This window comes from Besnoitia besnoiti, chromosome VI (assembly GCF_002563875.1).
Source record: "Besnoitia besnoiti strain Bb-Ger1 chromosome VI, whole genome shotgun sequence".
NCBI classification, from domain to species: domain Eukaryota; phylum Apicomplexa; class Conoidasida; order Eucoccidiorida; family Sarcocystidae; genus Besnoitia; species Besnoitia besnoiti.
Genome location: NC_042361.1, coordinates 3,117,987 through 3,130,086, shown reverse-complemented (window position 1 = coordinate 3,130,086; position 12,100 = coordinate 3,117,987). Strand labels below are relative to the sequence as shown.

Below are 12,100 nucleotides of genomic sequence, written 5' to 3'. Positions count from 1 at the left end.
TTTCAGCAGGGAGCTGGTTGCAGAAAGTCGTTCCCAGTTAGCCCACCTACGGGCCTCTCCTCAGGCAGGCGCGAAAACCCGCAGATTCGCACGTTTTAGCTTACATTTGTTCGGGATGGTGAACCGATACGAATTCTGCAAGCAGTAGGAGGGCCCCCCGCCGGGCCCGAAACGTTGTTTCGCCTCTGTGTGAAGATAAATACCCGAAGCATGACTGCGTGTGTGTGATACGCTGCCAGCTCTTCCCACCCGAAGACGGGTCCTCGCGCTTTTGAACCGCTTGAAAGAATTAAAAGGTGCCATGGGCGAAGAGGTGGCAGGGCGTTTTAATCAGCACCTCCGCTTTAGCGTTTGCTCGTAAAGCGCGCCAGTTCCCGCGATCCGTCGTCAAGCCTCGTTTTCAGTCACATCACATACGCCTTCGGGGCAAACAGAGTTCAGGTTCGGGGCAGCGGCAACAGCGTTCCCGTCGCTGGACAGCCTCAGGGGTATGGGTACACTGAGAGACAGAGTGCTTATCGCCAGCTGTGCTCCGTAATGCTGTGCCCGAGACTCTGAGCCTGTCAGGCGTTTGGCTCGTGTGAGCGAGAGCTGGGAGAAACCTCCACACGCGCGAGCGCGATTCTCCGCAGACGTGAATCTCGATACTCTCGAGGCGCGCCCGACCGTCCAACAAGTTGCGCACGTTGAAATGGAAACTCCAGCAAATTCCCGTCCTGCTACCGCTATGCCTATGCCAGGGCGAAGACGCAGGAGCCTTCATGCAGCGTGTCCTCCGCTCTTCGCGCCAGTCTCCCAAACGAAAGACACCTCAGAGCTCGCCCACGATTCTATTCGGGCGATAATACTGCTCTTTATCAGCATCGATTCTGGTTCCTCTGAACTCCGCCCGCACTCGACTCTTCTACAGTTCAATCGCTTCTGCTGGGACTGCACAGTGTGCACTCACGGTTTCCTACGAGCCTCTTCTTCCAATTCGATTCTACGTAAAACCTAAGATTCCCGTGTTGGATTGCCATTTAGCCGCTAATCTACAGTCATCCAAGACAAATTTATCTATCCCCAGGCCAGGTCTAATGGCCCAGCAGAGCCGACCGCGAAGTGAAACGCCGCGAGCCGCGGAGACGACAAGGGTGTGGGCGGGGAGACTCTGGCGCCCTGGCGTCGCGGCTTAAGAGCCGCCGCGTTCAGCTCCACACCTCCGCGGAGGCTGCGAGAAGCGGGAAATCCACGCAACCGAAAATAGGTGACACCGAAAAGGGCGTCTGGAACCGGAATTGAGTCAAAGACACACCACCTACCCAGAACTTGAGAATCGTAGAAGACATTCAAATGACAAAGCCGCTGCTGACCGAACTCTCCACTCCTGCCACATGACAGGAAACAAGAGGGCGCAGGAAAAGCCCTCTGAACATGGAGAAAAAAAGGCCCTTGGCCGAGAATGGACGCGTCGTCCTCTGCAGTCGCGACTCGTGCGCTGAGGTCCCTCCCACGCCACATAAAATCGTTTTCACCCCTTCGCGGTGCCCTCCCGCCATCCTCTTCCTGCGGCAGCACGACGCGACGGCGACAGACCCCCACACAAGCAGCGGCGGCCCCTGTGACAACGCATGTCGTTCGAAACCCCTCGTCGTTTGTGGCGCCACTAAAAAGCGCGAATATTGGCAAATATCACCGGAGCAGAGGCACAGAGGGAACCCGCAACCTGCCGCCATCCCTTCCAATTCTGCATGCTGAAGAGAGGTACTGCAAGCTTGACGACTGCACGCATCCGCGGCGGCAGAGTCTGTGTCGCCTGTTTTGCGCCGCTGAGCTCCTGCGCTCGGAAGGCCCGCGAAAGGGGCGAGGTGGCGACTCCCTCGCGTGCGGCCCCCCCAGGCCTTTCGCAGCCTCCTCCATCTCTGTCTCTCTCGTCGCGAGGCACTCGGCGCAAGCGCCCTCCCCCGAGCTCTCTCCGCGAAGTGGCGCGCCCGCGTGCGTAGAAAGCCTCGCCCGCCACACAGCTCACTGCTGGCGACAGCCGTCGTCGCCGTCGTTGCCGCCTCGTCTCCCGTGGTGACGCGGCTCGCCCTGCGGCCGCTGCGGCGCGGCTGCCTGCGCGTTGGCGAGGCCTGAAAACACCTGCTGCATCACGTCCTGCAGCTGCTGCTGGACGGCCTCAGGGTCATTGAAGCTCAGCGTCGCCCCGAAGGCGGGCACGCCTGGCGGGGGGGGAAGCCGCCCGACGCCGACGACGCGACGGCCGGGACCCCGAAGAACTGCGCAGCAGGCGCCTGCGTCGCCTGAAACAGGCCTGGCGGAAAGCCGCCCACGGCGAAGAAAGGTGGCCCAGCGGAGAAGGAAAGCGGTCGCGACCCACCCGTCGAGCCTGCAGCAGGCGCCGCGGCACCTGAGAAGCGAAATGAGAACGACGGCGCCGAGGAGGCTTCCGCAGCCCCCGCAGACACGCCGCTGCGAGAGTCTGAAGAAACCGACGCGAAGGACGCAGAGGAGGAGCAGGAAGACGCCGCAGTCGACGGCTGCTCAGCTCCCTCTGGCGCCAGCACCCCCGCGGGGTGGTCGCCGCCGCCGCCCTCCGCTGCCGTCGCCGGCCGAACGCTCCCTTCGCCCTGTCGGGTAGACGACGAGGAAGACGCGCCTGAAGATGACAACGAAGAAGATGACGAAGAGGTGGAAGAAGAAGACGAAGAAGCTGCAGAGGGAATGGACGAAACAGAGCCCGTTGCCTCACGTGCGGCCGTCTCTGAGGCGTTCCCAGCCGCAGGAGGAGGGCTCGCCGAAACCACCCCTGTGGCAGTTTGAGGCGAGGAAGCGGAGGGATTTGTCGCGGCGGCCGCCACGGAGGACAGAGTGCTGCGCACGCGATTCCGCAGCTCGGCTCGGCGCTGGTTGTAGGCGGCGTCGTCGGTCGGGAGCTCGAATCGACACACCGGGCACGAGTTGTGCTGCGACAGAGGAGCGAAACAGACACACAGCCGAAACATCACAGCATTCTCCCTACGAGAAGGATGCAGCGGAGGAGAAACAAAGACCGCAAATACAACTGAAGCGCACGGCAGAGAGAAAAAAATCGGCTTCGCCGAAAACCGACGAAAAAAACGCAGTCACCAAGGCAGGGGGGAAGCGGAACGCATGCGCTAGCCCGAAAAAATGGGAAAACCGTAACAGAGGAGGAGACACGCGGGACGAAGCATAAGGCGACCTCGTGCAGAGGCGCAAAAGACGCTCAGCCGCCCAGAAGCGGAAAGCAGCGTCGAAGAGGCCTGCCCTGCCCTCACCAGCTGCCTTAACAGGCAACCTCGTTAGTCCACAACTGCACCTCGTCTGCGTCAGCTCCGGCTCAACCGCGCTCTTTCGGGCCTCCTCGGCGCACAGCGGACTGGGCGAGCCCTAGATCGCGTGCAGAGAGTCGCCAGACGGAGGTTCGGCTTTCGGAGGCGGCGCGTCTCACCTGCTGCAGCCAGGGGATGATGCACTGCCTGTGGAAAATGTGGGAGCACTGCGAGCGATCCTCCGTCAGGCGATGAACGACGTCGTCGCGGCGATATTCCTCCTGGCAGATGGCGCACGGGCCAGCCTCCCCTGCGCCACATGCATAGACAGAACGCGGAGGGCACATGCAAGTCTCGCATACGAGACAGCTGCCGTCGTTTTTTATAGCGCTTGCCGTCGGAGCCAAGCTCCACAGACCGGCGGCAGGACGGGACTGAGAGATGCGCGGACTGACGACAACGGGCTAGCTGTCGACCGCCGAATGGATCTCACCCGAGTCAGCCGCATTCGATTGGAGCCACACGGACGCCCCCGTACCGCCACCTAAGAGAAGCGCGGCAGTTCATCCCTCGCGAGTTGGTGGTTCACGCGAAGAATCGGAAGCGACTGGTACAGAGAGCTGTGAACGCAAGAGCGCGACCAGCAGGAGAACAGAGGAGAAGACACGCGACGGGATTCATCTTTGTCACGTCTCAACCTACTCGCTTCTTCCTCGCTGACGGTTTCCTCTTGAAGACTGCGAATCACCGCCTCAGCCGCGGGAGGCGAGCCGTAGCGGTTGACGTCGTTCTGCATGATCATCGTAAGAATTTGATCCATCGCGTCTTCGCCGACCGCGAGGCCGGCAGCACCTCCTGCGCCTGAGAGCGCTTGATTCAGCGCTTGCATGACGACGTTGCTAATTTGCTGGAGGAAGGGTGCTTGCCCTCCCCCAGCGGCGTTGGCGCCTCCGCCTCCGCTGCCGAAGGCCGTCCGGACGCCGGGGCTGCCGAAGACAGCGTTCATCATGCGGCGCGCCTCTTCGTGTTGCTGCCGCTGCTGCTCTGAGCCGAAGATGACTCGCGGGCACAGCGAGGCAGACTGGTCGTCCGCGGATAGCGCCCGGGCGCCGCCCTCGTCGTCGAAGAAGGTGCCAGAATCGTCGGACTGCAAGCGGGCGAGCCCGCCCATGAGCTGCGCCACGAGGTCGCCAAGCGGGACGCCGAAGGCATTCTCGATCGGATCTGCGGACTCGTCGCGCGCAGAGGAACTGCGACCCGCCGACACGCTCGACGCTGCGGCGCCGTCGGTTTCGTCGCGCGCCGGGAGACGCTCGACGAAACCGACGGCGCCGCACCTGCCGCATCGCAGATCTCCTGAAGAGGGCTCCACTGTGGCTAGCCCCCTCGCCTGACACGCGTAGCACTGACCTATCACGGGGCGATCATGCGACTGCCCGCCCTGACGCGTGGAGGGCGGGAAAGACGCCGCGACTCCGGCGCGTGCACCTGCGACGAACTCTCCTGGACGGCTGGCGACGCCGCCAGCACCTCCGGGGGGGTGGTCTTCCCGGCCGCTGCTGTTCGCGTTCCCCATCATCCGTTGGCCTGGAAGGAAAAAACGCGTTCGCGCGAACCCAGTGCGCGTTGAGTTCTACACGGGCCTGGAAGGAGACGAACGAAGCAATCGACAGCCACGTGCGCCGCGACGAATCGGATCGAACTGTAATTCAGGACTCGAAACGACAGGCGGAAACGTCAAATGCCTCGTTACACGCCGCGGCAAACGAGACAGTTCGCCACACGCGTCCCTGTACACGCCTCCGGAAAGTCGCGGTTCGGTTGTTTCTGTAGTTTAAACCCGACTGTTTGAGTTGTGCGCTGGCAGCTGCTGAGAGCGTCACACGCCTGCGGCGTCCACACAGACAGAAACTCCCGACCAACAGTGTGACCGAGGTTTGCGGCACGCGAATGAATCGCGCCTTTTGCCCAAGCACTGAGCTCGCTGTCGTCGACGCGGAGCTCGTCGAAGAGAGGAGGAAGGTTCTTCGAGAGGGTTGAACGGCAGAAGGCAGTTGCCGCCTGAACACGCGAGAAGCCACCAGGGCTGCCTGGGAGCATCATTCGCCAAGCAACAGCGAGCGTCAGCCAGGGCCTCCCCTACGACCAAAATTGTCGTCCTTCTAGCGACGAAACAGACTTTTCGCAATTCATAAACAGCGGGGGGGGGGGGGGCGGCGGGGGGGGGGGAGAGGGATATCTTCGCGGGGCCTGCCGCGAAAGTTGCGCGTCCACGCGGAGGAGGGTCGCCATGCGCACATTAGGAGGCAGCTCGTCGCACGCAGCGCGTGAGAAGGCAGCGGTCGAGCTTCAGTTTCTTGAGTCCGGTGTGAATCAAGCAGCAAGCAGCGACTCAGGAAAGGTGGGTGTTTGCGCAGCGTTCTATCCGCTGGTTGCGGATGCAGGAGAAAAGAAGGCGCCGCCATGGCCGTTGTGCATGTCGAGAAGGGACGGTCGAGGTGTGCGCAGTGGCTGGCACGGGTTTTTGCCTCGTCTCTGTGCCGTGGCGTGCTGCGGAACCTTTTCTCGAGCGCGTCGTTGCGCGGAGGGGAGCGGCAGACAGCCAGCGGACCGGCCGTTGTTTTTCTCCGCCGTTCGCGCTCCTTTAGTTCGATTTGCGGCAGGGTGAGTCCACGAGAACTCCTGCAGTGAGCTGCTCTACTGACTTGCAGAGTCATTCTCAGTTTCTTTCGTGTCTCGCGCGTGACCGAGGGCGCCCTGTCCTAGTCTCGATGGCGCGTGGCGCTTGCCCCGCCGACGCATCCGCGCAAGAACGGAGCGACTGGATCACCGTTGGCCTGGACGAACCCCGCGAAACACAACCGCTCCTTTTCTCGGATTCTGCTTGCGATTCGCGACTCGCGTAAGCTAGACCTGACCGCCGTGGCGGCGCGATCGCTGTGCCTGCCTTTTTTCGCCTTTTTGACGGGCTCCGCCTGTCTGGCGTTGCTACCTTCGCTACGGAAACCGGTTGCCACAGGTGCGACTGGAGCTCGGATTCCGTCAGACGCCTCGGGCACACTGTCCATGCGGCGCGTCTGTTTCTTTTGGAGACTAGTCAGCAGACAGTTCGCCTCCCCCCGAGAGCTCATCTTTTCAAACCCGAAAGCCTTTCCAGCTGCAACGGGAGAGCACGCTCGCCAGGTGGCGTGGGCGTATGTGCCACTGTCTACACATTCACGCAAGCAACCCCTCCTCCTATCACTGTCTGCACGCTTTCCTGTTTTCACTGAGCCCGTCGACTTCTCGTCTGGTTCGTTAATAACCCGAGGAAAGCCGGCACCCGCGTAATCCTCGCCCTTGCGTGCAGCGCGACTGTCCGCGACGGCGCTTGTCCAGCGTGCGCCCGGCATTCCCGTTAAACTATCTGCCTTCTCCTCTCGCGCTGGCTTCTGCAGTGCTCCCGCCGCGCCATTGGCGGACAGAGTCTCGCTGCTCGCTGTGGCGCGTCCTAAACCGCCGAAGGCTGACTTCCTGCGCAGCGTTGACCGCATTCTGCAGAAGAGGCGGCGCTCATGAAGACGCTTCTCAATTTTTGGAGCCTCGCGCTCGTCGCACTAGCCTTCTGGCGGAACGCGAGCGAAGTCGTGGCTTGGCACGACCAGGTAAGGGTCCGCCGCCTCCTTTCCCCCCCCCCCCCCCCCACCCCGATGCGCTGCTTTCTGTGAATCGGGTGGATAGACACCGTCGCGAAGTCTCTATCCGCCTTCCGCTTGGTTGCCTTCTCGTCGCCGCTTGGACCGGCTGCAGACTAGAAGGTCTCCTCTCGCAGCAGCTGTGGAATCCGTGCCGTCGCTGCAAGGCGGTGGCGACCCGGCTGCGGCGTTAGCTGTCTGGAGGCCTTCTCGCGGTTCTTCGTCGAGTCGCTGAGGTGTCTGGCAAGGCCTTCCACATTTTTCCGCTCACTCGTGCGGCAGCCACTGTGGGCGTATCCATCTGGTTGGACCTCACACATGGCGCTTTGCCTCGGACTCACCTGCGAGGAGGATCTAGTCTGCATCGCCTCTCTGTCTGCTTCGCATGCTGCCCGCTCCGCTTCTGCTTCGTGGGCGTTCAGGCGCATATGCTTGTTGCAGCGGTCGCGAGGGAGTACCTGAAGCCAGACACCGTGGAGAAAATCGAGGCGATTCTGGCGGAGTGGACGGCCGAGTACCCCAGTGAGTCCGCAGCTTGTCGCGGCGAGAAGGGCTCGTTCTGCGGACGTCGCCTCAGCGGGGCCTGGCCTCCAGCTGATCTGGCGTTCTGCATGTCCACTCGCCCGCAGAGCCGCTGTCGCAGGTGCGCATGGGCTGCGCGTCGTTTGTTTTCCGGTGTAGATCTTTTGCTCGGCTTCGCTCGACCAGGGGAGACTCCCCGGCTCCTGTAGCGACGAGTGTGACGCGTGGACTTTGCAAGCTGAGTGTTCCCCGTCCCCTCCACGCCTGCGCATGCCTTTTCGTCTCTGCAGCGACGTCGACTCTGGAGACTGCCGCCGTGTGGCTAGACCATGTCGCTTGCTCGATGCCCGGCCGCTACTGCCGCGGCTTCCTTCGGCAGGACGACATCCGCGTACGTGGCCTCCTCCGAGACATTCTCGACTGAGAAGCCAAACTCGCGCCTCTGTCCACATCTTCCCTGCAGCGAGCCAACAGCCTTCATGCCTCTGTGTATTTATTATAGTGGGGCATTTACGTGCTCACCTAGGCAGTCCTGGCGCGTGCGGGCCTGCGTGGGCGCTGGACGGTCGAGGCAGCCGCCAGTTTCGAGAGCTCCCCTCTGAACGCACCGAAGTTCGCAGGCGCAAGGCGGGGGGAGGCGGAGGGGGAGAGGAAAGTTGGGGCGAGCCCGCTGTCTGGGAACTCAACTTCTGCAGGCTTGGCTGTGGGGTTGCGTGGCGCGTGTGCAGATCTTCAAGCCATGGCACTATACGAGCCACGTCTACAACCCGCAGGGGCTGACGCTAGATCCTCGCGACGCCGTTCAGCCGTACCCGCAGACCGGTAAGCTCTCTTGCGCTCGACAGAAGCGCGGAGATGCCTCTGCAGCGTCAGGCAAGTCGAGCGCATGCCCTTTTCACACGCAGAAAACACTTGAAAGTCTTGCATCCGCCACGTGTGGTGGTGCGCAGGATAGCACCTATACGCGAGTAGGGACCAGGGATCAGACTCAGCTGGTTGAGTCATCCTTGCATGGGTTTCCTGTCCTGCGCCACCTCGAGCCAACTCCATGCTAGATCGCATTCATAAATTTTGCATACATAAACATATATGCATACATGTATACACACATAAATATATAAATGTATACATACGCATACACAGATATACAGATATATATACACAAATACAAATGTACCGTGTTGCTGACATATGTATGTACATGGATGTAGGCGGTTGACCCTCTTCTGTTTCCGTGGGCGCACGCAGCCATCGAACGCACGGCGCCAGCGGCATGTGTCTCGTCTGGTGTTTCAGGTAGCGCGTGGATTTTGATAAAAGCCTACGAGTCTCTGCGCAACTGCAGAAGCGAAGAGAGCTCGCCGAAGGCGTCCGCAGTTCGCGCGCCGAGGGAGGCCGAAGCGACGAATGGGGGAGGGCCTCCGGAGCCTCCTCAAGAGGAGCAGGCGCGTGAGGAAGAAGTTGCGCGTGGAGCCGACATGCCTGTCGCGTTTCTCCACTCGTCGCTGTCGTCGTCGTCGTTCTTTCCTCTGCTGCAGGCGTTCAGCGAAAAACTCGCCGCGCTGCTGTCGTGGAGCAGCAGCACGTCGGCGCCCGAGTTTGCAGGCACTTCTGGGCGCTCAGTTGCGGACTACTTCGTCCCTCCGGCGCTTGTTTTCAGCCGCCCCGCTGAGGACGCACAGGGGCCGCGGAGAAATGCCGGCGGCGCGAAGAGCGAGAAGGCCGCCGCGGCCGAGTCTGCGCCCGCAGCCGTCTGTAGCAAACTCTCGCTGAACCTCCACCTGCGCGTGCTGCTCCACGTCTACGGTGACGCGCACCAGCCGCTTCACTCGACAGAAACCTTTTCAACTGCCTTCCCCAAGGGCGACGACGGCGGAAACAACGTGAGACAAACGCTGCAAACCGCGCGTTAACAACCTGTGCTGGATGTTGCCTCTTCTCGACAGACAGAGGGAAGGGGGGGGGCGGTGTGCGCGGGTCGGATGCGGGACCGGTAACCGATTTGTGGTTGCGTGACGCTGTTCCCAGCGCGCGTCCAGGCACGAGAGAGGGGGACGCGCGCGGCCGTGCTGCTGCTTCACCGGCGGGCGTGAAAGAGCAGCGACGAGGCAGCAGACAGAGAGGGCAGACGGCAGCGACGGGCTGGGCGTTGAAACCGTGCGTCCCATCTTTTCGCGCGCGCTCGCGCCTGCTGCGACCAAGTTTTCCAGTCAGTTGGGCGAGGACAGCGCGCCAGTCGCACACAGTCCGCTCTGCCCACGCTGCGCCTCTGTTTTCAGATCACCGTAATCTTGCCGGGGTCGGTGGCGGGTGCGGCCTCGGGTTCAGGAACGGAGAACCCGCTGTCGGCAGGCGAGCCCGACGGAACCGAGACTGCCCCTCGGGGGCCACCGGGCTCGGCACCGGGGGACGAAGCGTGGACTGAGTCGCCTCGCGGCGAGAAGCGCAGTCGCAGCTCCCACACCTTGCACAGCGAATGGGATGCAGCGTTTGGCCAGTACGATACGCTGTTCTACGACGTGGACATGACTGAGCTCAAGAAGGAGGTGAGAGCCTGGCTCGAAGCCTAGCGCATCTTGAAAGCAGGCAGCTGCGAGTATGCCGTCGTCGCGGGCTGGAGTTTAAGCGTCTCTACTCGTGCTCGGCTAGCGCGGGAGGATGTGGCTCGGTGGGATGCAGGCGCCGCGCGAGCTCGAAGCGATTCAGCGACTGAGAAGGTCCTCCGCAGAGTTGTGCACGCTAGAAGACGGTGAATACGCTAAAGATTCAGCCGCTGAGACCGGCGCGAGAGCGTTGGTGGCTTGCTCGCTTCCTGTCCATTCCGCTTTCCTCGTCTGGCCTACTGTCCCCTTTAGCTAGCGGATAGGAGTCGAGAGATTTGAAAAGAACTCCATGAAGGGGCCTTGCTCTGCTCGTGGGTCCCTCTACCCTACGATCCCGTTGTCATGGAGGCACGGGGCTTATTCTTGACTCTGAAGCGAAGTTTCGAGGCGGCTTTCACCGCGCGGTTCGCCCTTTTTTTTCTTTTTTGCTTCTCTGCGTCTATCCTCACTTTCGCAGGCGCAGCGCCTTGTCAAACTCCATCCTCTCGACGCTCACGCGAGGAAAACGTTTCTGGACTTCGCGGGTATCGTCCGAGAAAGTCACCAGCTGGCGAGAGAGCACGTCTTCTCTGGTGCGTCACGAGAGCTCGCATGCACCAACGCCAGCGGTTCGCGGGCGATGTGTAGGCGTTTCATTTCGCAGACACGTGCTCAAGCGTTCGCTTGTTCGCGCATGTATTGACGTTTCTGGTCATACACATGTATGTATATACCTCCACACGTATATGTGCGTACATACATACATACGCGCATTCATATGTACATACATATATACATACCTACTACATTCACGCATGCATACATGCATGCTTACGTGCATACGCACGCGGCGGAGGGGGTCCTGCAGAGGCGTGTGGAGTTCCATCTCGCTGTTTCCGGCCTTTGCTCGGCTTTCCGGGTCGTGTGTCGGTGCGCCGCGGGTCGGCGAGGCTGGAGGACAGGTTGAGGCTGTCAAGCTGCCCCGCGGCGGTTCCGTGTGTGGTCGCTTGCGTCCTGTGCGCCTGTCTCTCGCTCGCGTCGCGGGCGTCGTCTTCTTTGAGTTATGCGTCCGTGTTCCCCGTTTCTGTGCATGCAGAGTTCGACTGGGCCACGTTCTCGTCGGCGTCTTTGCCGTACGGGCCGAGCCGTGAATACGTGGAGAAGAGCCAGGCGATTTGCGAGAAGCAGATTGCGCTGGGCGGCGCACGTCTGGCGCTGGTGCTAGAGAGTCTGAGCGCCTCCCTGCCTGCGCCGCCGTCCACAGGCGGGTCCGCGCTCGCGTCCTCGTCGCAGGCGTCGGCGCTGGAGTCCGCGGCGGGGTCGGTCGTGGGCGAGGAGGGCGCGGCGGCTTTGCGGCCGTCGTGCGCCGCCTCTGAGGACTCAGTTTGCGTTTCGCGGAAGAGAGGAGGAAACGGTCCCGTTCTTCTGTTTAGCGAGCCCAGTGCGTCGTTGGAGTCTGCCGCTGTGGCGCTGCAGTACTCGCGGCCACTATCTGCCCTCCTACTCGCTCTTTTCACCATGCTCCTCTGTCTCCTCCTCGCTCTCGTGTGGACTTGCCGGCAGCTCAAGTTTTACAAACACGCAATTTCGCTCACAACGGGGCGCGACCGACTCCGCAGAGCGACTGACGAAGACTCTGCGGGCGCTCTGGCCGCTGCCGCCTCCAGCCTGGAATGCGCTGGCCTCTTCTCTGCGCCGTCCGCCGTCGTCGCGCCTCAGCGGCGCGTGTTAAATGCCGCGACACCTATGGCGACCCGCCTCCTCGCCAGTGCAGCAGAGTAGTCGAGAGGCCGTGAAGACAAGGCGAACGCGCCCACCTGCGGGCGGCGTTTCTGCGCGTGTCGAATTCTTGCTTGTATCGGGCGTATAGAAGAAGCGTCTGGTGATCACTGGTATGCATGTACTAGCGCGTGATGCTGTATCTTTACAGAAGGGAGAATTGGAGAACGAGGTCGGGCTCAGGGACTTCAAGTGCTGAAGCGTCTCAGGCGCGAGTCAGAATCAGAATCGATTCTGCGTGCGCTGCCCACACGCGAGAAGCCCCAGAGTG

At 61.7% G+C, this 12,100-nt stretch overlaps 2 protein-coding genes across 2 annotated transcripts; one reads left to right on the top strand and one right to left on the bottom strand.

Moving 5' to 3' along the window:
- Nucleotides 1–1,056: 1,056 nt before the first annotated feature.
- Nucleotides 1,057–4,848, bottom strand: BESB_068470 (zinc finger, C3HC4 type (RING finger) domain-containing protein; the record flags this gene model as incomplete). Its single annotated transcript, XM_029365240.1, has 6 exons — nucleotides 1,057–1,210; nucleotides 1,298–1,366; nucleotides 2,009–2,282; nucleotides 2,360–2,945; nucleotides 3,452–3,582; nucleotides 3,975–4,848. The coding sequence occupies 6 exons, from the start codon at nucleotides 4,846–4,848 to the stop codon at nucleotides 1,057–1,059; spliced, it is 2,088 nt and encodes a 695-aa protein (XP_029218823.1).
- A 714-nt stretch (nucleotides 4,849–5,562) lies between these two features.
- On the top strand, nucleotides 5,563–11,832 carry BESB_068460 (uncharacterized protein; the record flags this gene model as incomplete). The annotated part of the gene is made up of 9 exons (XM_029365239.1): nucleotides 5,563–5,770; nucleotides 6,813–6,916; nucleotides 7,369–7,468; nucleotides 7,759–7,859; nucleotides 8,197–8,290; nucleotides 8,765–9,351; nucleotides 9,748–10,014; nucleotides 10,529–10,643; nucleotides 11,147–11,832. 9 exons carry the CDS (start codon nucleotides 5,563–5,565, stop codon nucleotides 11,830–11,832), a joined length of 2,262 nt encoding a protein of 753 aa, XP_029218822.1.
- Between the last annotated feature and the right edge of the window lie 268 nt (nucleotides 11,833–12,100).